The following is a 27,076-nucleotide window of genomic DNA, read 5'->3' as shown; positions in this document are numbered from 1 at the left end:
GTATGGATAGTCTTCTAAATAACAATCATTTAAAAAAGTTGAAAGTAGAATTTCTCTTAGAGAATTGTCCTTTTTTATCAATATACCTACAAAAACTATTTTCCCCCTTTGATTTTTGTTTTTCTTTAAAATGCCTCTGGTACACAGAATTCGATCAATCATAATCCCTAGTTTATGATACACTCACATCATTGGAACATGGAAGATATCCCTCTTTTTTGTTTATAAAAATGTAATTAGTATCCGTAAACCTGGGACTTTAGCAGTAAATAACATCTAACATATGTACACTCTCCAACCCCATCTTTCTGCTTCATTCTACCTGGGATAGAATTACAAGGAAGAAAGGACAAGAAACAGGAAAAGTTTGTTAAAAATTACATGCTTAAAAATAATCATTTGATATATTAGGCAAGAGTCGGACACAGCTTAGTGACTGAACAACGACAACAACAAATAGTACTTCTATTTTAATTTTTTGAGGGACCAAAAAATTTTGAGGGACTGTTTTCTATAGCAGCCGCACCAGTTTACATCCCACTAGATTTCCAATTTCTTTATAGTCTCATCAGCACCTGCTGTTTGTTTTTTTTTTCTTCAATCAATAACCACTCCAGTGGGTGTGAACAGGTATCTCATTGTGGTTTTGATTTGCATTTTCTAAACGATTAATGATTTTGAGGCTCATTTCATGTTCTCAGGACTCTTTTGGAGATCTTATGAAAATTATGAACTTTCTCTATAGAAAAGCAAATATATTTTCCTCACACACATTTGCAGAGCATCACAGAGCCCCTGAAACCCGTATGGGGAGTCACAGGCCTAGATTTAGAACCCTCCTTAGGGGATTGATATTATGGTTAGGTGGCTCTCTCTAAACCATTGCTGTAGAGAGAATGAACTGTATAGTCTTACCTTTTGTTAAGTGTGAGAAATTCATAGTTCTAAATTGAAATATAAGTCCTTGGATACAGGAGTTTTCATTTGCCAGAATATAGTTTTGGGATAAGAAATAGAAGTAAGAAGGGAAGCCAGTCCTGGAAAGATGAGTAGGGCTGTGATTCAGGCAAAGAAAATTCGGCTAAGCCTTAGAGCAGCATAAATAGTATTTTAGGATGTACTCATGGGGCGAGGTGAGAGTCTGATGGCTCTTCTCACACCAGGGGTTCAAGTCTCAATGGAAAAAGACAACCAGTGTGTAGATTCTTTTAAGGAAAAGATCCAGACAAGGCCCGAACCTTGGAATGTCAAAGGTGTGTGGAGGATGGGTGGACAACTGGAAGTCCCGGTAGGTAGCACCAGGGAAGCCTGAAAACAGAGGTATGGATGGTCAGGGGACTGAAGATTCAGGTCGAGAAGCTAATACATGAGTTGTGGATGATGTCTAGAAATACTAGGACAGGGAGAATACTTTTGCTCCATAGTTTCAATCAAATGATGCTGATGGTTGAGACAAAAACCTTTTCTTCATCAGAAGAAAGACCTTGACAGGGGAGGATCTTGGTAACCAGCTAAGAGAAGTACAATCAAGGATTCATTGAGGATGTTGGCAACAAAGCCTTTGTGTTCCAGGAAGGGGAGCAGAATGTGATCAAGGTTCTGTGTGAGACCAGCAGCCAGCTGGCCCAAGGTCAAGCTGGTCATCTGCTGCCCTTAGGGCTGGGCATAACCCATGAATGGAGAGAGGCTTGGACACAGTCTGGGGTACACCTGATTAAAAGGCTTCAGCTAAAAAAAAAAAAAAAAAGGCTTCAGCTGTAGTAGTTGGAATTATCCAAGGCAGTGTTTTTCAACCTTGGCTGGGCATTAGAGTCACCTGGGGGACTTTGCAAATCCTTGTGGTCCAGTATGCTCCAGACTCATTAAATTAGAATTTCTAGGAAGATGAGGTGAGATCCAGGTATCAGTATTTTCTAAAACCATCAGTGATGCTGAAGTGACCCTAAAGCAAGAACCTCTGATTTAAGGGCAAGCAGTCAGACAGTAATTACACAACCTAGCTGTCTTTGAAAAAATTAGCTCTCAAGTAATTTTGGTTAAAACCAGGTTGCTGAGTTCAAAACCATTTCCCTCATCTTCCTGTACTCATTCAGGGGTAGATTTTCTCCGTCTAATTATGGAAAGCGTCTACAGTGAGCTTTTCAAATTTCGTGTGCATACAAATCAGCTAAGGGTTCTGATGCAGTAGGGGTGGAGCCTGAGAGTTTGCATTTCTAGCAAGCACTCAGGGAATCGTGATGCTGCTGTATCACACTTTGAGTAGCAGGATTCTGGGCTCATAACCATGGAGCTGGTTTTCCTTGTTCTTTTATTCATCATATTTGTGGAGTGGTGCTTACTACCTGCAAGATACTTTGCTGGGTACTGAGAATGTGATGGTGAACAAGAGACAGCCCTTGCCCTCCAGGATCATAAAATCCAAGAGGAAAGGCAATATGTTCATTGCTTCATCAAACGTTACTTAAATACAATTATGATTAGAGGCACAAAGGAAAAAGGGTAAACTTCTATGAAACCGTGTGATAGGGAGTCTTGATCTAGTTAGTGGGACAAGATTGTGACTCATGGAGTAAAGTAAGCCCCAGGAGACCCATGTTGTGTACTGATGCTCACTCTGGTTGTGGGAAACCGATGACTTTTTCCTGCAGTTTCCAAAAGTATTGGCTATATTTAGCATACTAACCCTCTTTTCCTGCTGACATTTTCCCATGGTGGCCTCAGCCAACCTCTGACTTTCCTTATCCACCCTATCTCCACTTCCACCTCTCTTCTGAGCTCCAGGTTTCTAACTATGGATGAACATCTCCAATTTGGAGATACCTTAACCCTTAGAACCCACATATTCAGGGGGCAAACTCCTTACCCTCTTTACCACACCAGCTCTGACAGTGTCACCACTATGCTTTTAACCATTCAAGCAAACACCCAGCATTTTGTTTTAATCAATGTGGACTTCATTATTGTTGATTCAAAGAAGCAGCACATATTTTTCTCATTGTTGTTGTTTAGTCACTCAGTCGTGTCCAACTCTTTTGCGACCCCAGGGACTGTAGCCCACCAGGCTCCTCTGTCCGTGGGACTTTCTAGGCAAGAATACTGGAGTGGGTTGCCATTTGCTACTCCCTGGGGGATCTTCCCAACCCATGGACTGAACCCACGTCTCCTGCATTGCAGAATTGTTTACTGCTGAGCCACTTGTCTACATTTTTCACATAGGATCTGAAATAGGTACACGTTACCTTTGTTTGATTCATGTAGTTACTGAGGTTGAGTATACTCAGCCAATACCCACTCAGTGAATACTGTTTAATAAGTGAGACCTGGGGAAGAGAAAAATCAGAGGCTGTTCATTTAGTCTGGGTATTTTTGTTGTGTATTTTATGTGCCTTAACTCATTTGCTTCTCCCAGGACCTTTCTAGGCAGATATTGTTTCTTTTCATAGACAAGGAAATTGAGGCTAGTGTGTCCAGGTAGTGGATGACAATAGTGTGTGAACTGAGTTTATTCCAACTTCAAAGACCATAGTGTCCTTTTACTAGGCATCACACTTCATACACTGTAAAGTGTTCTCTAAACTTGTTATTATTATAAATATATTTTGGAAACAAAAGCTCTTTCAAATATTACAAATGCTTTTTCCTAAAATTTGTCAAATGAAAATCAGTGACTAATGAAATCAGATTTAATTACTTGACGATAACTATGTCTAACCTGCGGCATGTACTCAATAAATATTTGTCTTCTTTCATGGATTCAGATATTCTCTATTTTGGTTTTCTTTGAATTTTTCCTTTTCCTTTCCATGCTTCACTCTGGGTATTTTCTTCTCCTTGTTGTGGTTCAGTCACTCAGTCATGTCTGATTCTTTGTGACCCCATGGACTGCAGCACGCCAGGCTTCCCTGTCCTTCACCATCTCCCGGAGTTTGCTCAAACTCATGTTCATTGAGTCGGTGATGCCATCCAGCCATCTCATCCTCTGTCGCCCCCTTCTCCTCCTGCCTTCAATCTTTCCCAGCATCAGAGTCTTTTCCAGTGAATCAGCTCTTCACATCAAGTGGCCAAAGTATTGGAACTTCAGCCTCAGCATCAGTCCTTCCAAAGAATATTCAGGGTTGATTTCCTTTAGGACTGATCTCCTTGCTGTCCAAAGGACTCACAAAAGTCTTCTCTAACACCACAGTTTGAAAGCATCAATTCTTTGGTGCTCAGCCTTCTTTATGGTCCAACTCTCACATCCATACATGACTACTGGAAAAACCATAGCTTTGACTTTATGGACCTTTGTTGGCAAAGTAATGTCTCTGCTTTTTAATATGCTGTCTAGGTTTGTCATAGCTTTTCTTCTAAGGAGTAAGCATCTTTTAATTTCATATTAAATTTTTTTCTACTGAAACATCTTTCAGAACACTAAGTCTCTCTACAACTGGGTTTATTCTGCTGTAAATCCATCTATCTCATTCTTACTTTCTTCAATTACACTGTATCTTATAGTTCTAAAATTTTGATCTAATTTTTAAAATACATGGATTTCAGTGTTTGCTAAGATTTTCATCTTGCCATCTATTTTCTTAAACATGCTCTTCAGTGATTTTTAGCCTAAGTCTAATAACTTTTAATAACCCCACCATCTGGATCACCGGTGAGATGATTACTATTGTCTGATTTTATTTTCTTCTTGGTCTTGGTAGTTTTTAATTGGATCTTGGTTATTATAAATGAAAAACTGGGGAGGCTCTTGATGACATATTCTTTCACAGAGGCTTTTTTTTTCTTAAGCTTCTGGCAGGCAGGTGAAGTTTTAGAGTAGGAGCAGATCATTTTAATTCAATCATAGAAGGTGTAGCTCTTCAACTGAACAGTTGGAGCGTATGCAAAGGCTTCTTTGCTTTGATGGGTTCTTCATTCCAATGATATTTCCTTATTAGTGGTGAGAGCTCTGCTTGGTTCTCTAGCAGATGTTTTTTCTGCTCTGCTCCTCTCTTTTCTGTGAAGTTTACAAATCAGCAAATGGTGGTGGTGGGGAGACTCTGTCAGGCAGCTTCAGGTTTCCTTACTCTGGGAACTTGGCCTTTCAGGTTTTGGTTGTCTTAGTAACTCTTTGATACCTTCAAAGAGAATTTTTTGTTTGTTTTAAAGTTTTGTCAAGGTTTTCTATTTGCTTGTCTATCATTGCTAGAAGGTGTTACCTATTTTTTTTTAAGTCTTAAAATTTAATTAAAGCTGGATTTTAATTCATCAGATTGCACCAGAAACAGGTGCCATTCAGATGCACAGGTGAGAGATCTGTTTGGGTTGTAGTCTAGTGTGCTATGGGCTCCCCAGGTGGTGCTAGTGGTAAAGAACCCACCTACCAGACCCTGGAGATCCTCGTTTGATCCCGAGGTCGGGAAGATCCCCTGGAGGAGGGCATGGCAACCCACTCTAGTATTCTTGCCTGGGAAGTCCCATGGACAGAGGAGCCTGGTACAGTCCACAGGGTGGCAAAGTGTCAGACATGACTGGAGTGACTTCACACACCTGCTCGTATGCTACATGTTCGGCCCACAGGAATCTTTGACTTTTCTCTCATCATAACTTTTGCTTTGCATTCTGAGAAGGTAACCCCAAAATGAGTGAATTGAATATTATATACTTTATCAGATGTAGAATGGTAGGTTTATTTAGCAGGAAATGGGCTTAAATAAATGATAGAGACAGGCTCTGATTTCTAGTTTGGTCTCCCAGATAGTAACGAAGGGCAGTAATTCTTCCACAGGGAAAGGGAAAACTATGATGATTTCTAGCGGGCTCACCATGCTGGTATTTTTAGTGTACTTTGTCTTTTTAAAGGTTTGCAATTTTGAGGGGCGTGGTATCACACTTTGAAGTGTTTTCAGTGCTGTTTCTCTGTGTGTGTGTCTGTGTATTGATAACGTGTGTGCACCACACACACAGTACACAGCCTTGTCTGTGTACCCTCTGCTCTCTCATAGGCGTTGAATGCAAAGACATGAGTTCTCCTCCATCTCAACTTCTAGGAAAGCGAAGAAAATGTAAACCAGAGGTTGCCAGGAGCTTATGGCTGTAAGATTTCATTACCTTGCTGTCCTACCTGGAACAGATGGATCTGTCCCCATCTATTTGATTTTCTGCTTCCCTCTCTGCCAGCACTGAACCTGAATCCTGAAGGAGGCCAAGACAAATTCCTTGTGATAATTTTGAGGGAGGAGCCCCAACTCTTTGGAGAGCAGAAGTTGGCATGAATGCTTTCCTTCAGAGGGTGGTTTTTCCCATTTGAGCTTACTGACCGGCCTCTTCCTTTCCTCTCCCCCTTATCTTGTTTTTATTATTGTTAGTGGGAGTACAAATCAAGTGGATGATGGTGTTTCTAGGAAACCAGAGTTTCTTTGTATGGAAAGTCAAAGACAGGTGAAAAATGAAACATCACTAGAAAAAATTAAACAGCAACAGAAGTTAGTAAAAGAGGAACTACAACATGGAGAATACAGGTTCTGCTGTAGAAATCTGATGAGAGTGGGGGCACTCGACCGGAGTCACATGGAAGAGTCTGTGCACTTGAGAATTAGGAATTAAGGATTAGGATTTAGAGTTGGCAAGGCACGGGGTGGCCATCTCTGTTGGGGAGACTAGATTACAGAAAGGCTTGGATTTGGGAAGAAGCAAGGTGAGCTTAGGACCCCAGAGTGTCGTATAAGACCATAGGGAAGACATGGGGGAGATGAAGTCCTACTATGGAGAGTCTCAAAGTCCATTTGCTGGTTGTGTTTGGACATCCTACAAATAGGAGACCCTCCAAGGTCTGCAAGGGGGTGTACAGTGATGCTTATTTTAGGAAGGTTGAGTCAACAGGTTTAGAATGAGTTGGGAAGGGTGATCCTGTAGGCATGTCTGTGACCCCAGTGAGTGTGGTGAGGGTTGGTGACTTGAAGAGGCAGATTGGAGTGTGCTTTTTTGAAAGAACACTGGTGAAGGATTGGCTCTGAATAAAGGCTATTGGCCCTTTACGCAAATGAAAATTATGTGCATTTGAAGTAATATAATGTAAAAATATTAACAAAAATTATTTTATAGGAACGTTTTTGAAATGACCCCAAACCCTTTTTTCTCACTTGTGACAGTCACCTCTCTTGATCTAGCTTCTATACTTTACCAAATGGATCTATTCACGTGAAAAGCAGTTTTTCAGTAAGAAGAATCTGACTCTTCTGTTAACTTGTAATATAAATTTAGAGAGTTATTCTCATGAAAAAAAAAAAAAAAAAAGAAAGAAACCCCTAATGGAATTCCCTTGTGCCTCTAAGAGGAGGAGCTGGGATGGGATGGGTCTGACCTCCCTGGGGTGGATGCTCATGGCCTCACATGAGCTGGTGCGGTGTTCCTCGGGCTGGCGTTCTCCTTTCTTGGGAGCATTGTCCTCATTCCTGACTCTAGAATATCTGTTCCATTGTGATGGTGCCTGGGTAGATCCCAATCAGGAAATGTCATGTCCCACAGGGTGTCTGAGTGAGCTACTCTCTCACATGCACTACTGTTGTAGTTTGTTCTGGATGAGCATTTCCTGAACTGTGGGCCATGGGCCTCTCTTCTTTTGTCAGGAAAGGAGTTCTTGCAGAATTCAGTTTGAGAAATGCTGCATACTTTATGCCCCGCCTTGAGTCTTCTCTGAAGATCATGGTGCCCATTAGTACCTTCATGGCTCTGAGAAGTTGGGCAAACCAAGAAATTGGCTGAACATTGTTGAATGCAGTGTTCCCTATACTTATTTGCCCATGGAACACTGCTTGTACATTACACTTAGTCACACCAGAATCCAGTTCTTCCAGGTGGCCTCTCTGAGAGCAGCAGAGTCCCTTCAGTGGATCAGCAAGTGAATGTAAGGTCCTGCTCTGCACTGTCACAGGGCAGGGGATTTACACCTATTCTTGCGTTCTAAACTCAGAACAGCCCTCCCAGATCTGAGGAAACTGAAGCTCAGATGAGTTGGGACACCTGTCTAAAGCGACACAGTTAGGAGTGACAGGGCCAGAACTGGAGTCTAGATCAACCCAAATCCAGGGTGGGACACCTTTGCTAGCTCTCTGGAGAGTTTTGGGTCCTCTCGATAAAACAGCAGCTGCTTCATTCAGAGGTTTTCACCACTTAAATACAAATATCTCTGTTGGTAAATAGACATCTCATGTATTTTCAGAGGTGACCTATTTCATTGTGGTCAGAAGTTCTGAACCAGGTGAATGTGTCATGGCTTCTTTTCAGCCTTTTCTTATGGGAGAGGACCTGAGTACCAGTGCCCGCCTACTGACTCCTCTCTGCCTTTGGACTGAGCCTTGTGGATTCTCTAAGACCTGTCCGTTCAGCCCTCAACATCCTGCTCTTATTCTTCGGAAACTGGTGTCCTGCCCATCCTCATGGATCCGCCACTGTGTCCTCAGGCCCTTCTCTGTGAGTGATGGTTTGAAACAATGAGAGGAACACAGTCACCTCCCAGGCATCCTGAATGTTTTGATATAAGACAACCAACAGGGACATGCAGATTGTTATCTGTTTTTCCAGTTGCTTGAAAGGTTGCGGGACGTTCAGATGGGCCCCGGAATTTCTGACTTGCTCAGAAAGTTTCAGTTCCTTGTCCTTGCTTCTTCTTACCAGTGCTGGTCCCCACTTGGCCAGGAGGGCAGGCAGCCAGATTGGCTTCCTGCGTTGTCGAGTCTGTTCTGTGTGTACTTATGGAGCAAGTGCTTGTTCATTCATCTTTTTTCCATCAGTTTCCTCTTACTAGTCAAGAAGTGGAAGGTTGTCTACCTTGCCCCCCTAATTATCTTAGGATAGAGTTAGGTGTGAGCAGTTCTCTTCTAGCAGTTAAGCAGGGCCATTTAAGTCATTTGTGTCTAATTCTGTTGTTTTTGCTGTTAGTCGCTCAGTCGTGTCTGACTCTTTGCGATCGCATGGACTATAGCCCACCAGGCTCTTCTGTCCATGGGATTTTCCAGAAACAAGAATACTAGACTGGGTTGCCTTTCCCTTCTCCAAGGGATCTTCCCAACCTAGGTATCGAAGCCGAGTCTCCTGCCCTACAGACAGACTCTTTACCGTCTGGGCCACCAGGGAAGCATGTTCTGTTAGTAACAGTTAATTAATTTTAAAGACTTAGCAACTAAACAGATGAGAGGAAATGTTCCATCTTGTTTAGATTTGATCTTTCAGTCAGTTTTGTTGAAAGTAAGGGAAAAGGAGAATAACCCCAAAATGAAATCCACAGGTTATCTCCAACCTCTGAGTCATCCAGCCCGCAAATATTCACTTATTGCTCGTTGGCAACATGCAGAGCACTGTGTGAGATGTTGGACATCAAAAAATCATCTCATCAGATCTTCCAAATCAGTTTGTGTGCTCTGTGTGTGAACGTGGACCCTCCTGGGGTGTCAAAAGGAGCTCCTTCCTTGGGGCAGGTATGCTGTTCACCAAGCAAGGTGAGTTATGTGTTCTCATACTTAAATCTCAAAACATCCCCATGTGACTGATCTGAGCAAACTCAGGTTCAGAAGAGTTAGGGAGCTCATCTAAAGTTATATGGGACATGGCAGGGTCCAAACTGGAGCCCAGATCAACCCTGAGTCCACTGTGGGATCCCATTGTCCCTTTTCTTATGGGGTGGGATTGGATCCAGAACCTTCTTCCCTGGAGCTCTTCTAGATGTGCTCTGGGGGAAGAAAGCCTTCTGTTGGAGCTTCAGGACAGTTGGAATCAGGGGCTGTGTGTAGTAAGATCCTTTCCTTCATTAAAATTATCTTTTACATTTGCTACATCAGTTTTTCCTGGAAAATTGGAGGTGGTTAAGAGCTCATAGATCCTTTTAGCCAGCTTTATTGGCTTCAGCACTCTGGACCAGCTGCATTTTATCAAGTACAGATGCCCAGTGCTGTCCCCAGAGGTCCCTGTCTTGGGAATGTCTGCTTTTGCAAAGCTCCACGGGATTCCGGCATACACACAAGTTTGAGAACCAGTGGACCTGCGGTGACTCATTCTGGCCCTTTAACTCATTACTGCTCATCCAGACTTCCTCCGCACCCCTATCTTAGTTTTCTGAGACATCACATGGGTGAGGAGGCATTGGGCACATGAGTTTTAATTATGTATGACTATGGAGCCTTTATCTGACAACCGCTGGTTTCTAATTTCCACCTCAGCTTTGAATTCAGTCATCTCTCTGACCCCCAGTTTAACGCTTATTTTTCAAAGGATGCTCATGCTCTTATTTAATTCTGTGCATTTAGTAAAATGTTTGGACATTTTTTTTTGACTTTTATTTTTAAAAATTTATTTATTTTTAATTAGAGGATAGTTACTTTGAGTATAGTGTTAGTTTCTGCCATACACCAACATCAATCAACCATGGATATTACATATGTTCCCTCCCTCTTGAACCTCCTTCCCACCTCCCATCCCATCTCCCACTTCTAGGTTATCACAGAGTACCTGCATCATACAGCAAATTCTCACTGGCTGTCTGTTTTACATATTGTAATGTTTATGTTCCAATGCCACTCTCCCAATTCGTCCCATCTTCTCCCTCCCACACTGAGTCCACAAGTCTGTTCTTTAGGTCTATGTCTCCTTTGCTGGGCATTTTATCTTTATCAGTGACTTGGAGATGGTGAAATGATTAGGTTTTAAGTTTCTCCTCCACAAGTGATAGCCTCATGAATAAGCTATGACTCCTTTCTCTCACCAGGCACTTCTGTACTGCCCTGCACTCTCTAACTTGCCTTTGCGATTTTGGGCTGTAGAAATTAAAATTCCTCATGGCATGGGGGATATCCTCAAGCCCTTTGACTTGTAACTATATACCATCTAGTGATGGTCCAAGGAACATACTGGCTTTCTCAGAACTGGTGTTATCAGGGTGTAGTTTTGCTTGAATCTCTCCTGGGTTGATTTTGCCACAGTTGAGCTCTTTCAAAGCAGCCTGAATAACAGTTAACCCTTGGTCGTGAATTGCTATGTACTAGCTGTGGAGATGAGATTCCATCCTTGGCTTGCTTTGGGTAAACCAGAGTTCTAGTTTTTGTCTGTGTCTTTCTCTGACTTGGGTGGCCTTTATTCATTTGCTTGGTAATGGGTTGTCTCCAACCAGTGTAATTCCTCATCCCTGTTGACAGCTGTACCCTGTCCGATTTTAGTTGACCATCCTTTGAGTGCCGTCTACACAGTTGGATGTTGGTAGGACACTTTGAGGTGATCTGCCTGAATTAGCTATAGCAAGGGCTGCGTCTTAGCTCCTGGCATTTCCAGGGTTGGTGTCTTTTATCAGGTTGGAGGGTGTGGGTATGTTCATGAGTGTCCTCAGGGCTCAGGGCAGGGCTCCTAGTCTAAGCCACAGCTGCTTGGCTGCTGGCATGGGCTCAGAGGACCTTCCTGTCCCTCTCCACTCACCCCCAGGCCCTGTGTTGCCTGGATGCCTGTTCCTCCCCGGGCCCCAAAGCGGGGGCAAAGGTCAGGAGACTGAGTGAGAAATTGTGTTTATCCTTTCTGTTAATTACCCCAAGGTTTCTACAAACAAGTTTACTAATCTTGCTGCAGGATGAGGGTGGGAGCAGTTTGCTGTTATTCAGTTGCTAAGTTGTGTCTGACTCTTTGCGATCCTATGGGCAGCAGCATGCCAGGCTTCCCTGTCCTTCAGTGTCTCCCAGAGTCTGCTGAAACTCAGGTTCATTGAGTTGGATTCCATCCAACCATCTCATCCTCTGTTGCCCCTTCTGCCCTCAATCTTTTCCAGCATCAAGGTCTTTTCTAATGAGTTGGCTCTTCTCATCAGGTGACCATAATATTGGAACTTTAGCTTCAACATAAGTTTTTCCAGTAAGATGCAGGGTTAGTTTCCTTTAGGAATGACTGGTTTGATCTCCTTGCTGTCCAAGGGACTATCAGCAGTTTACAAAGCCTCAGATTTTCTGAGGAATCAAGGACAGTAGGGATTTGTGGAGTTCCCATGCACGGGGAACTAGATCTAGCAGGACTTGACTTGTCTGGGCTCTGAATCTAAATGGTTTCTCATGGTTAGGATAAAGAACAAACAAACTTACTCACTCCCGGTGCCTGGGCCAACTCTGTTCACCTCGCTGCACTTCTGTGTGTGGCATGTGCTTGCAGAATCATTTAGCTCAGAACTCTGCTACCTGAAATTCCTGGTTGGGTTACTCCTCTCTGTAAAGCAAGGATTCACTGAATGTAATTTGAGAATTTAGCTTCAGGTGGTTGTTAAGGTTTTTGGTGATGCTCCTGGAAAAGACACATAAATAGAAATGACTTAAGTTCTATTTTCTCATGGGAATAAAGTTTATCAAGGGGCTATCTTGGATCTCTCTTTTAGCTTCTTCATTTGAAATAATTTCAAATGACTACAAAATTTATAGTTCACTTTCTTATGGAAATGATCACAACACTACATTTAATCAAAGGGCCTTAGCTCTAGGCAATGTCATTTTAACATGGTGTCTAACAAGATGTATTGCTGACAGTGAGCTCAGAAATAGATTTTTTTGGCTGATGTCTTTATTCTCAAATTAAAACAATTCTTTTCTTTCTAATGGTAGCTGGCATTGAGATCCTGGCATGACCCACACCCATCTGATGTTGTATGATAGAGAAACAATAAAACTTGAATCTTAACATCTAGCAAGACCTTGGATGATTAAAAGCATGTCATGTTTGTTAATACTTCAGAAAAATCAAACTGTTCACTATGATAGAAATCAGTGGATAGGATTTTGGTGGCAGGGAAGTTTCTGTGAGTAAACAATGCAGTATTCAAACTGAGAAAGTCTCTGGTGGAGCCCATGAACTCTCTGGAGACAAGAGTCAAGAAGGCAGAATTCTGTAGAGTGCTAGCCAATCACAGTGTAACCACTTCATCCTGTGTTGGTGAGGCTAACGGGGGTTTGCCTGCACAGCTTTCAAAAGTACATGTCAAAAAAACAAACAAAACCCCAAAAGTACATGTCACCAAAAAAAAACCCCAAAAAAACAAAAGTACCTGTCAGCTGGGATTTCCCTAGAGGTCCAGTGGTTAACACTCTGTGCTTCCACTGAGGGGGCACAGGTTCAATCCCTGGTCAGAGATCTAAGTATGTATGGGGCAATTAAGATGGAATCAACTCAGGTAAACTTTTGTTCAACATGGTGCATGCTGTGGACTGCTATGCACTGTTGACATTATTTTACTGGGACAAATTAGAAGGAGGTGTGAATTTCAAAAGGGTCTGTTTTCGGCGAGCTTATCACAGGTACCGTAGAAGAATCTTTTAGTTCTGCTTGCTTAACGGTCTTCTGAGAAATCAAGACAGAGCTCTCTGTTTTATTATTACTTTTCATTCAGAGCAAAATTTCCCCAAATCCCTGTGGTGATAATCGTTTTGAAGACGGTTTATTTCTTGACCAAACACAGATAACAGGTACTCAACCACTAGGTTTCCTGTTGAGGTCAAGATCGTGCTGTGATTCTTTCAAACTAGCCAGGCAGCATCTTTTGGTTTGGGTGACACCTGCCCATTTCTTCACCATTTATGAAAGACATCTTTCTAGCACTAATGCTTTATTTAAGGATATCTTCATGGGAGATAGTTTAGTGTTTTTCCAAAGGATTGACACATCGGCATTCTTTTGCTTGTTTAAGAACCTGCTGGATATTAAGATGCAAGTTTTTAGAGAACAAACTTATGGTTACCAGTGGGGAAGGATGGTTGGAAGGGCTAGTTAGGGAGTTTGGGATTGACATATACACACTGCTATATTTAAAATGGAAAACCAACAGTAGGATAACTTACTGTATAGCATAGGGAACTCTGTTCAATGTTATCTGGCAGCCTGGATGGGAGGGGGGGGTGGGGGAGAATGGATACATGTACATTATGGCTGAGTCCTTTTGCTGTCTATCAGAAACTATCACCATATTGTTAATCAGCTATACTCCAATATAAAATGAAAAGTTTAAGAAAGATGGAAGTCTTATGATGTCTCTGTTAAACCTAAGCACAGTTCCTAATTAGCTGGGAGAGGGATGGTTAGGTGGAAACTTGCCTGTCAGCAATGGGAATGTGATTTTTCTAGTCCGCCTTGTTTCCTTCACTAGTACCAGCATCTTTTGGGGTTGGTCCAGATTGGATTCTTCCATTTCAAACCTTCTCACGAAAACTCACCACCTCCGTCGGGTTTACTGACCAGCTGGACATTTTGTAGTTAATCTCCCCTCTATGCTTGTGAGTGTGTAGCAAGTGTTAGAATTATTCTGGGTTGCTCCAGGGAATTTGAGTTGAAGTTCAACACCCCAGAGATGTGTTTTGACATGACACACCTCTTTCAAGCTCTTCCATATTTACTCATACCAGTTGGCACCCATTTCCTTTGCCATCTTTCTATGAACTGGGTTACCTAGAAAGGTTTGCGTCTCAGTGGCCTGGTGGGGTGTGGCATCTGATTAGGTAAATGCTTAGCACACAGGGTATAAATCTGCTCTTTTCCCTGATGAACAAGCAGATCCCTTTCTCAGAAACATGCAGCAGACAAATATGCAGCACAGGCCCAGGACTTTGGACCTGGGAGGATCACAGAACTCAGCCTCATAGCCTTTCTGTGTCAGGTGAGAATTTACAACAAGGATTTTGCCAATTTGTTAGGGGCTGAATTGAGTCCTAAAATTCATGTGTTGAAGCCCTAGTCCCCAGTACCTCAGAATGTGACTGTGTTTGGAGATAGAACCTTAAAAGAGATGGACATAAGGTAAAATAAGGCCATGTGGTGAGCCCTAGTCCAGTAGCCTGGTGTCCTTATAAGGAATGGAGGTTAAGTCATGTGTAGCAGTTTCGATGGACCTACAGTCTGTCATGCAGAGTGAAGTAAATCAGAAAGAGGAATACAAATGTCATATATTAATGCATATATATGGAATCTGGAAAACAGAAAATGAACCTGTTTTCAGGGCAAGAGTAGAGACCCAGACAGAGAGGATGGATGTGGACACAGGGAAGGAGAAGGTGGGACAAATTGAAAGAGTAGCATTGATATTATAGGCTACTATGTATAAAATGGTATAAAGATGGGTTTCCCTGGTTGCTCAGCAATAAAGAATATGCCTGCAATGCAGGAGCCACAGGAGATGTGGGTTTGATCCCTGGGATTTGGAAAGATCCCTTGGAGGAGGGCAGGCAACCTGTTCCAGTATTCTTGCCTGGAGAGTCCCATGGACAGAGGAGCCTGGCAGGCTACAGTCCATAGAGTTGCAAAGAGTTGGACATGACTGATGCCGATGAGCACATGTGTAAAACAGCTAGTGGGGAGATGTTCTACGGCACAGGAGCTCAGCTCGCTGCTCTGTGATGACCCAGGGGGGTGGGATAGAGGTGGGTGGGAGAGAGGTTGGAGAGGGAGTGGATATGCGTATACTTATGGTTGATTCACTTTGTTGTACCACAGAAACCAAGGCAACATTGTATTGCAATTATGCTCCAATAAAAAATAATAATAAAAAAGCAAGTGGGAGTTAAGACACAGATACATACAAAGGAAAGACCATGTGAGGACACAGGGAGAAATTGGCCATCTACAAGCCAAGGAGAGAGGCCTCAGAAGAAACCAACCCTGCCGACATTTTTACCTCAGACTTCCAGCCTCCAGAGCTGTGAGACAATAAATGTCTGCTGTGTAGGCCGCCTAGGCTGTGGTGTTTTGTCATGGTGCCCCTGGCCACTCAATATACACCCTGCTAGGCAGTCTTTGTTGCCAGAAGGAAAGCAAAGTATCTTTTGGAGATATTTGGCTCAAACTAGAATACAAATTCTTAAAGAAAGAAATTTCTGGAAAACCAAACCCACCTCTCCTAGTGGTGATAGCTTCATAGACAGGACCTCCGCTCTCCTCAGGGGGCCCTCAGGAATCACAGAAAAGCCCACCAGTGTCCAGACTGACTAACAGGGTCTCCACAGTTCTGCTTGTCCACTTGTGATTTGTTCCCTTTTGTTTGCCCCCAGGACTGGGTGGCACAGTCCTCCTGTTACAGAATGTTGAGGACCTGGATTGCTGCCTGAGGCGCAGCAGTTGGTTTTTGCAAATGAGATGAGGCACTTCCAAGTGGAAACCATTTCTAATAGAAAGTCCCAAAATGGTCTAAACAGATAAGCCCTTTTAAGGCGTTTCATGATTTATCTTCAGAGTGTCTTTGAGAATTATGTTGTTGGTCAGTTTAAAGTGCATGATTAAGACTTTTTCTAATTAAATAAAAATTTACAAGTGAATTGAACACCAGTATAATTGATTTGCTAGAAAATAGGCCTTACTTTCTAGTACTTTATTCCCCACCATATGCTGGATTTTAAAGGTGAAAGAGAATTTCAGTTTAATCAAGGTAGCTGGCTGCCAGGGGAAGCATGTAGACAGGTTCCATTGTTAGGCCTTTTTTGATATGAATGTAAACGTTTGTTTCTGTGACTTATGTGCAGATTTCCCTTTTCCAGAGAGTTTTGTTTCAGCACACAGAGGACTGTTTTTACAGAACACTGGAAAAATGAAAAACAAAAGAAAAAGTCAAGCAGAAAGGCCTGGAATTTTCCTATAATCTGGAGGATGATTTGTGGGTATCTGCATTAGGGAGGGAAGAAAGAAGGAAGGAAGGAAGGGGAGACTGGAGTTTGGGGAAGAACCTGGAACGGAGTTAGGATGCTGTGGTTGTGAACACACTGTGAGCTCCCAGGCATGTTCATTCCCTGTTCCCCATCTGTCCCATCTTCATCATCCCCTCTCAGCTCACAAGGCTGTTGGTGAGCTTGAAAGGAAAGAGTGTGAACATAAAGAATGGAGGGCCAGTTGAGTTTAATAAGAGTCTCCAGGAGTCAGTGAACCTCGTTAATCTTTCATCAATTTTATTGTCCTAGTGGGAGAGAGCTTCTCAGAGGGGCTGAAAACCCAAGACATGGGAACAAGGTGTCAATCAGAAAGAGCTATTCATGGTTAAACTGCCTCTGACACAGATGAGTCCTGGGAGGCCTTTGGTCAGGCCTTGGTGTGTCTGGGAAGCTTGAGCCCACTTCCTAAGAGCCTTTTCTCCAGGAAATGCTGACCACGAAGATCCCAGACCTCTTGGGGGAGTGAGTGCATTTAATCTCAGGGTGGGGAGGTGTGACCTGTGAGATCTCCTACCCTTCATCATCTGATGTGAGAGAGCAAGTGCCCCCACTTGGGAGAGATGCTGGTTCCTGAAACAGCAGGTAGGACTGAGGCTTTGGACTTAGATCTGGAGGCAGCTGGGGGTTACCAGGTGGCGTAGTGGTAAGTAGGAGATGCAAGAGACGAAGGTTTGATCCTTGGGTCAGGAAGGTCCCCTGGAGTAGGAAATGGCAACCCACTCCAGTATCGTGCCTGAAAAATTCTGTGGACAGAGGAGTCTGGCAAGCTATACAGCCCATGGGGTCACAAAGAGTCGGACACAACTGAGTGACTGAGCACACAGCATACACACACATACACTGGAGGCAATTGCCTGGTCCTTTGAGAACCCAGAAAATGATGGCTGGATAATACTATGGTCTCTGATCAGAACGGTCATTCTTTGCCAGCCTTGATGAAGAAGTTCCTGAATAATTCACGAGGGTTGACGACCTTCAGCAATAACAATGGGAATGGCTCAGTCTGAAGTTCAGAGGGTGCTGGCTACTCCTGGAAAGGGTCACATGTATTATTCTATAGTTCTGGAGCTCAGAAGTCTGAAATGGATCTCATTGGGCTAAATATCAAGGTGTCAGCAGGGCTATGTTTCTTCTGGAGGCTTTAGGGGATAATGTTTCCTTGCCCTTTCCAGCTTCTGGAAGTCTCCTGCACTCCTTGGCTTCTGGTTCCTTACACCATCTTCAAAGCCAACATCTTCAAGTATTTCTCTGGCTCTGAATATCTTTGCCTATTTCCACGTCTGTGGACCCTGTTGGGTTCACCTGGATAATCCAGGCTCCTCTCAAGGTCAGCTGATTAACAACCTTACTTCTACCTGCAACATTAATTCGCCTTTGTCCTATAACCTCACATATCCATGATTTCTGGGGAAAATGACATGGACATCTTTGGAGAGCAGTTACTCTGCCTACCATACCCCATCAGCACTCTTGTCACTCATATGGTAATTGCCTCTCACTTTGGTTCTCCTGTAGACTCCTAGAGCTCAGAGTTTTTTTTGTTTCTTGCTGCCTTTCCAGCAATTTCTACAGACATTTCAAACTGGAAGCTTTGAGATGATGGTGTGATCTGTACAGTGTTATGAATAGATTTAAATTGTTTACCAACATTTAAAAATTAGACTTTTCATGAAAACTGTGAGTCCTTTTTTGTGAAAAGAATGAAACTTGGCAGAACCGAGTATGCGGCACAAGGGGATATCTTGGTGGCCTCCGAGTCTTGGGGAAGCCCTGGGGCAGAGGTGAGGATGAGATGCTGTCAGCATAACAATGAGCTGGAGCCTGGGTCAAGCTAGGTTGAAATGAGGGGTGAGGCTGAGAACATGTGAGTCAGGGCACCAGATGTGTCTGCTCATAGAAAGTTGGACATGTTCCAGCTGGGGATCAGGGTTCAGGGGGCCCAGGAGTAGGAGACAGGGGGCAAACAAGCAGACAGGCTGAACTCACTGATGGAATGTCAAAGTCCAGGGCCAAGTGGCCAGAACTTTGAGGAGTGTGTGGGTTAATGGCCATGAACACTCTTAAATGATGAATAAATGGAGTCTGTCGATTCTCTTAAGACTCAACTTCAATTTTCCTCTCCCAGCCTCCCGGATTACATCACACGACCTTTTACTATTGCTGTTTACTTGAGTAAGGTCAGCTGCCAGGAGTTTTAACTTTTCCTTCTGTTCACTCTGTTGGGTGAGGGCCAGCTAATGAACAGTGAAATTACCTGATGGGAGGTAAATTACCTGATGGCAGAAAGCTAGCTGAGTATAACCAAATGTCTATAATGATAAATATTTATTAAATGAAAAAATAATTACTTCATAAATGTAAACTGACCATATTTTTTCCTATTGTAGGTCTTCAGTTTGTTTCCTTAGATTTTTTTCTGCTACCAAGTTCCTTGTTTCATCTTGCATTTTCTTTGCCTATGGAATTTCTGTATTTGATAAAGCTTGCCCTTATGACTGTATTTTTTCCCCAGATTTATTGAGATATAATTAACATATAATACTGTGAGTTTAAGGTGTACAATGTAATGCTTTGATGCACATATATATTGTGAAATGTTTACCATAATAAGGTTAGTTAATGCCTCTATCACTTCACATAATTACCCTTTTGTTGTTTTTATTATGGAGAGAACATTAAAGCTCTATTCTCATAGTAACTTTCAAGGGTACAATATAGTATTGTTAGCTATAGTCACTCTGCTGTACATCAGATGCCCAGAACTTACTCATCACTGGAGGTTTATACCCTTTACCCACATCTCCCCATTTTCTCCACCTCCTGTGGCCCTTGGCAGCCCCCATTCTACTTTATGTTTCTGAGTTTGATGTTTTTAGATTCCACATAAAAGTGAGGTTATATGATATTTGTCTTTGACTTATTTCACTTAGCATAATGCCCTCAAGGCCATGACTGCATCTTGATTTTGAATATTTTCTGCTAACTTTTCCATTTTTCTGGATTTTAAGTTAATTCAATGTAGTCTTTTTGTTTCCTTAATCCCCTTGCCTTTTATTTCTGTGAATTGCACCCCTCCTGGAAGTCCTCTCATTATTCCATCACAAGCCTTGCAGTTGATGACTTGGGAATCCATTTGGTGGAATCTGTCTGTTTGGCTTCATGGCAGCTGTGTGTACAGATGAGATAACCAGTACCATTATAAGGGTCTTGAGCTGAGTGAGTTCTATGTCCTCATAGAATTTATCAATTCCAGATTTCAGAATGCATTTCTCATTCCCCTCAGATAGAAGCGGGTATGTGATAGAACAGACACTCCTGTCAGTTGACTCCTTGGACAGGTCCCAGGGTTGTAATACCCTTACTTGTTGCACATAGAAATCTCTGTTCTTTGCTTTCAGTGGTTACTGACCCCCAAGCTGTAGCCATACATCCAGCAAATGCATGTTAAAATGAAGGGGGGAAGGCCTCTTTACCCAACCACTTTTAGAAAAGCCACTCATCATCCATTAATCATAATATCAGGAATATTTTTTCAGCTGGGAGGGACCTCAAGGAAAAATCCACTTCAGTGGATTTATTTTCAGTAGTCTAATAGATGAGGAGCTGGAGGTCACAGGGGTCAAGTGATTGGGCTAAGTTCACTCAGTGAACCAGTAGCCAAGACCTGTCTCATTCAGAACCCAGGTGACCTAACTCTGTTGCTGATCTGAAGGATGGGAATTCACGGGGTCAGTGAGAGTGTGTGTGACATGTGAAGAACCACTTTGTTTTACCCTCAGTTTGGCCTCCATCTGTTTTTTACTGGTTAAGTGCAGGAAAGTCATGTAGCATAAGGCAGACTCCCATGTATAGTATTGATATTTCTGAGCAGTTGAACTTAGCCAGGTGTTGGGTGGTGTTTTCTCTACAAGTTTATATAAGGCTTTTATCTGTGTCAACATTATGAATTAGTTTATTATAAGAGATTGGGCAATATTGTAATTAGGTATTTGTCTTTATTGCTCACGTGAACCTAATATATCCCTTTATGGAGTAGTGTCATGCCTTGAGTTTTATAGCTTGTATTTTCTGTTAACAAATTCAGAGTGTTTCATTCATTAGCCTTCCTGTATCCCTTAGCTTGTATTAAGTTGTACTTTTTCCTATTGAAACAGAATTTTAAAATTATTTAAAACATTCAGAAATTACTGTTTCAGTGAGATACTATTTGTCACTTAGCTCAGTGAATGTACACAATACATTGTATTGGCAAAGAGGCAGTGAAGAAAGATGCTCTTACACCCATCTGGTGGGAATTAAATTGTATAATCCTTTGGAGGACTCTTTTGTTACCCTAATCAAAATATTAAGTATATATGTGTGTATATAATATATGTATATAATACCCACTCTTTGACTCAGCATTCATTTTAGGAATGTGTTATGGACATTCTTGAGCATTCTGAAATTGCATGTATTTGGGAGTATTCAGAGCAGTACCGCTTGCTTCAGAGGATTTGAAACTACCTCTCCATCTGTGGGAGAGAATGTAAATCAAACATGGCACATCTATCTATACAGTGGATGCAATAGTTAAAAATTATGAGGTAGTATATACAGATATTAAATCATTATTGTACACCTGAGACTAATACAATGTTCTGTGTCAGTTTTACCTTAATTAAAAAAAAGAATGCAGCAGCTCCATATACACTAATATGAAAAGAGCTCTAAGATAAACTATTAAATGAAAACAGCAAGGTGTCACCATTTGTACTAAATGAGGCAGATAACATATACATGATTGCTTACTTATGTGTGGAATCTCTGGGCATATGCATAAGGAATAATACTGGTGATAGCTCAGTTGGTTAAGAGTCTGCCTGCAACGCATGAGACCCTGGTTCGATTCCTGCGTCGGAAAGATCCCCTGGAGAAGGGATGGGCTACCCACTCCAGTATTCTTGGGCTTCCCTTGTGGCTCAGCTGATAAAAAATCTGCCTGCAGTGCAGGAGACCTGGGTTCAATCCCTGGGTTGGGAAGATCCCCTGGAGAAGTGAAAGGCTACCCACTTCAGTATTCTGGCCCAGAGAATTCCATGGACTGTATAGTCCATGGGGTCGCAAAGAGTTGGACACGACTGAGCGACTTTCACTTTCACATGTGGGGATGGCCACAGGGTGGCTGGTGTCAAGGGCAGGAAGAGGTTTACTTTTTACTATAAACCCTTTTGTATATTTTGTACTATTCAAAAATCCCAATTTAAATTTTATTTTGGGAAGGAAAAAAGATATATGTAAGTAATTTCCAATCTTCCCATGCAAAGCTTTTAATGATTATGGAATACACTGAACTCTTCCTACTATTCTTACTGTGAACTCTACGCAAAGGCTATGAACATATGTAGTCATGTGTAATATTTAAATTTATATTCCTTTATATGTGACTTGGGTGGTGACTAAAAAAAAATTATTTTTCTATCTGAAAGCTTAGAAAGAAATTTCTACTGTCAGATAGTTATCTCAAGTTTAAAACAACTTTTTAAAACACACTTATACATATGCAGTTCTAAAATATGTCAAACCACATAACTGCTTAGGGAGACATGAATGTATAGTAAAAGTATGATGAAATGTACACACATCCTAAACACTAATTCTGTGAGATCGGTGGTGAGGGAAAATATGGGGTAGAATTCAGGAGGGATAGGTGCATTTCATTACATTTAAAGAATATCTTCGGCGCGCGCGTGGCGTGGCACCGCTTCCGCAAACAGAGTCGCGGATGGCTGGAAGGAAAATGATTACTCGATAATCATTTTAAACAGTTATTTAGAAAACTGCATTTCTGGTGTCAGTTCATGAAGTTTGACCATCATTTAAGTAATCAAAAATGGAAAATTCTGCAAAAGCAGAAGAACATGAAAAAATCTTTCGCAAAGAAGTAGAAACATCATTAGATTCAGAAATAGAGTCATCATTCATTATTGATGAAAATACAACCTCTCCTGGGACTGATCTTTCTGCAAAGGCTCCTACTTGTGGGCAAGTAAACACACCAAAAAAGAGAAAAATGGAGTTTGAGGATGATCTTGTAAAGGAAAGTTCTAGTTGTGGGGAAGCCACTCCACCCAAGAAAAGAAAACTTGATGTTGAAATTGCCCCAGAGGAAAAAGGTTCTGGTGATGATGAAGGCATTTCAAGGAGAAGAAGAATAGAAACTGATGGTTTTCCAAAAGATGAACCTACTGGAGAAGGCACTCAGAAAAGGAGAAAAATAGAACTTGAAGATGTTCCTGAAAAGCAAAACAACTTGGAAGAAGGACACAGCTCAGCAGTGGCTGCTCACTACAATGAACTCCAGGAAGTTGGTTTGGAGAAGCGTAGCCAAAGTAGAATTTTTTACCTAAGAAATTTTAATAATTGGATGAAAAGTGTCCTGATTGGGGAATTTTTAGAAAAGGTGAGACAGAAAAAGAAACGTGACATCACTGTTTTGGACCTAGGATGTGGTAAAGGTGGAGATTTGCTCAAGTGGAAAAAAGGAAGAATTGACAAGCTAGTTTGTACTGATACCGCTGATGTTTCTGTCAGACAGTGTCAGCAGCGGTATGAGGACATGAAAAATCGTTGTCGTGATAATGAGTATATTTTCAGTGCAGAATTTATAACTGCTGATTGTTCAAAGGAACTCCTGACTGATAAGTTTCGTGACCGAGAAATGTGCTTTGACATCTGCAGTTGTCAGTTTGTCTGTCATTACTCATTTGAGTCCTACGAGCAGGCTGACGTCATGCTCAGAAATGCGTGTGAAAGACTGAGCCCTGGAGGCTATTTTATTGGTACCACTCCCAATAGCTTTGAATTGATAAGACGCCTTGAAGCTTCAGAAACAGAATCATTTGGAAATGAAATATATACTGTGAAATTTCAGAAGAAAGGAGATTATCCTTTATTTGGCTGCAAATATGACTTCAACTTGGAAGGTGTTGTGGATGTCCCTGAATTCTTGGTCTATTTTCCATTGCTAAATGAAATGGCGAAGAAGTACAATATGAAATTAGTCTACAAAAAAACATTTCCGGAATTCTATGAGGAAAAGATTAAGAACAATGAAAATAAAATGCTGTTAAAATGAATGCAGGCCCTGGAGCCATATCCTGCAAACGAGAATTCCAGACTTGCCTCTGAGAAGGTGGGTGACTATGAACATGCCGTGAAGTACATGAAGAACGGTCAAGTGAAGCTACCTTTGGGGACCTTAAGTAAATCAGAATGGGAAGCTACAAGTATTTACTTGGTTTTTGCATTTGAGAGGCAGCAATGAGCACATCACATGTGCAGTGGCACCAAAACAACTGTGTTCTGTCTTATACAGATTTGAACGGTCTACCTTCCATAGATCTGACACCCTTGTTAAATGTAACTATTCTCAGCGGGCAGGATGCTGCTGGAAACGTCAGTGTATAAATGGAACTTTTGCTGTCTGTGACAGATGAACTTTGTGTGTGTATATAAGAATGAGATGGGACCTCTCTCTTTAAAAATCTATTTTTAACGTTCTAAGAATTCCATTTGCTTCCACTCCCGTAGCTCATAAAAATTATAAAATGACGTGTTAAAGCCTGAGTTCTTTCACCAGTGCTCTGCTTCGTCCAGTGTTTATTTACAGTATTAAACTTTTGCAGTTGTAGAAAAAAAAATAATAAAGAATATCTTCTTGTATATTTCAAACATTACATAATAATTTTAAAAATTAATATGTGTTTCTAACTGCTGAGAAATTATAGTCAGGCTTCTGTGAAATCATAAGATGCAGAAACAGTGTGGGCATAGATGACCTTTATTTTCCTTGCTTTCTGTTGTATTACATCAGTATACAGATGTAATAGAGAACAGAGCAGAGCCTGGCAGAAGGTAGGCCCTAAAAATATTTGTGAAAATGAATAAACAGTCGTTAAAGCCCTCTGAGGTAAAGTGGTGGGTGATGGGTTATATGATCTTCCAGTGTATCATCTTGTGTCATGGGAACCTGGGAAAAAACGTGGATGGAGCTGACAATGTCAGTCACCATTTGGATAGGTAGGAAGAAAAGAACCTTGGGAATTTCTCGGTAATGGCAACTAAAGATGACAGAGAGAGAGGTGATTGGGTATATAATAAAATCCATTCGCCACATCGACATTTTAGGAATCAGTGAACTAAAATGGACTAAAATGGGTGAACTTAACTCAGATGACCATTATATCTGCTACTGTGGGCAAGAATCCCTTAGAAGAAATGGAATATCCATCATAGTCAACAAAAGAGTTTGAAATGCAGTACTTGGATGCAGTCTCAAAAATGACAGAATGATCTCTGTTTGTTTCCAAGGCAAACCATTCAATATCACAGTAATCCAAGCCTATGCCCCAACCAATAATGCTGAAGAAGTCAACGTTGATTGGTTCTATGAAGACCTACAAGACCTTCTAGAACTAACACCCAGAAAAGATGTCCTTTTCATTATAGGGGACTGGGATGCAAAAGTAGGAAGTCAAGAAATACCTGGAATAACAGGCAAATTTGGCTTTGGAGTACAAAATGAAGCAGGGCAAGGCTAGTAGAGTTTTGCCAAGAGAATGCACTGGTCATAGCAAACACCCTCTTCCAACAACACAAGAGAAGACTCTACGTATGGACATCACCAGATGGTCAATACCAAAATCAGATTGATTATATTCTTTGCAGCCAAAGATGGAGAAGCTCTATACAGTCAGCAAAAACAAGACCAGGAACTGACTGTGGCTCAGATCATGAACTCCTTATTTCCAAAATTCAAACTTAAATTGAAGAAAGTAGGGAAAATCACTAGACCATTCAGGTGTGACCTAAATCAAATACCTTACGATTATACAGTAAAAGTGACAAGTGGATTTAAGGAATTAGATCTGATAGAGTGCCTGAAGAACCATGGACAGAGGTTCATGACATTGTACAGGAGGCAGTGATCAAGACCATCCCCAAGAAAAAGAAATGCAAAAAGACAAAATGGCTGTCTGAGGAGGGCTTACAAATAGCAGAGAAGAGAAAAGAAGTGAAAAGCAAAGGAGAAAAGGAAAGATACATCCATTTGAATGCAGAGTTCCAAAGAATAGCAAGGAGAGACAAGAAAGCCTTCCTCAGTGATCAATGCAAAGCAATAGAGGGAAACAATAGACTGGGAAAGACGAGAGACCTCTTCAAGAAAATTAGAGCTACCAACGGAACATTTCATGCAAAGATGGGCACAATAAAGGACAGAAATGGCAAGGACCTAACAGAAGCAGAAGATATTAAGAAGAGGCGGCAACAATACATAGAACAACTATACAAAAAAAATCTTCACAACCCAGATAATCACGAAGGTATGATCACTCACCTAGAACCAGACATCCTGGAATGCAAAGTCAAATGGGCCTCAGGAAGCATCTCTATGAACAAAGTTAGTGGAGGTGATGAAATTCCAGTTGAGCTATTTCAAATCCTGAGAGATGATGCTGTGAAACTGCTGCACTCAATATGCCAGCAAATTTGGAAGGCACAGCAGTGGCCACAGGACTGGAAAAGGTCAGTTTTCATTCCAATCCCAAAGAAAGGCAATGCCAAAGAATGTTCAAACTACCACACAATTGCAGTGATCTCACACGCTAGCAAAGTAATGCTCAAAATTCTCCAAGCCAGGCTTCAACAGTACGTGAACCATGAATTTCCAGATGTTCCAGCTGGATTTAGAAAAGGCAGAGAGATCAAATTGCCAACATACATTGGACCATCGAAAAAGTGAGAGAGTTTCAGAAAAACATCTATTTCTGCTTTATTGACTATGCCAAAGCCTTTGACTGGGTGGGTCACAACAAACTTTAAAATTCTTAAAGAGATGGGAATACCAGACCACCTGATCCGCCTCCTTAGAAATCTGTATGCAACTAAAGAAGCAACAGTTAGAACTGGAACAACAGACTGGTTCCAAATAGGGAATGGAGTACATCAAGCCTGTATATTGTCACCCTGCTTATTTAACTTATATGCAGAGTACATCATGAGAAACGCTGGGCTGGATGAAGCACAAGCTGGAATCAAGATTGCCAGGAGGAATATCAATAACCTCAGATATGCAGATGACACCCTTATGGCAGAAAGCAAAGAAGAACTAAAGAGCCTCTTGATGAAAATGACAGAGGAGAGTGAAAAAGTTGGCTTAAAGCTCAACATTCAGACAACTAAGATCATGGCACCTGGTCCCATCACTTCATGGCAAGTAGACAGAGAAACAATGGAAACAGTGATAGACTTTATTTTTTTGGGCTCCAAAATCACTGCAGATGATGACTGCAGCCATGAAATTTAAAGACACTTGCTCCTTGGAAGCTAGACAGCATATTAAGAAGCAGAGACATTACTTTGCC

The 27,076-nt window shown here is 41.7% G+C and overlaps 2 protein-coding genes across 3 annotated transcripts in view; both read left to right on the top strand.

Moving 5' to 3' along the window:
* The window catches only part of FRMD3 (FERM domain containing 3), a 329,394-nt gene that overhangs the window by 60,327 nt on the left and 241,991 nt on the right, over positions 1-27,076 (top strand). The window lies entirely within an intron of this gene.
* LOC122431768 (mRNA cap guanine-N7 methyltransferase-like) lies at positions 22,395-24,083 on the top strand. The gene is given in 1 exon segment (XM_043453220.1): positions 22,395-24,083. A coding segment is annotated over 1 exon segment (1,434 nt). The 5' UTR covers positions 22,395-22,542; the 3' UTR covers positions 23,977-24,083.

This window comes from Cervus canadensis, chromosome 30, assembly GCF_019320065.1.
Source record: "Cervus canadensis isolate Bull #8, Minnesota chromosome 30, ASM1932006v1, whole genome shotgun sequence".
In the NCBI taxonomy this organism is placed as follows: Eukaryota; Metazoa; Chordata; class Mammalia; order Artiodactyla; family Cervidae; genus Cervus; species Cervus canadensis.
The sequence above is the reverse complement of the archived record's forward strand: the minus strand, read 5'-3'. Positions and strand labels throughout refer to the sequence as shown.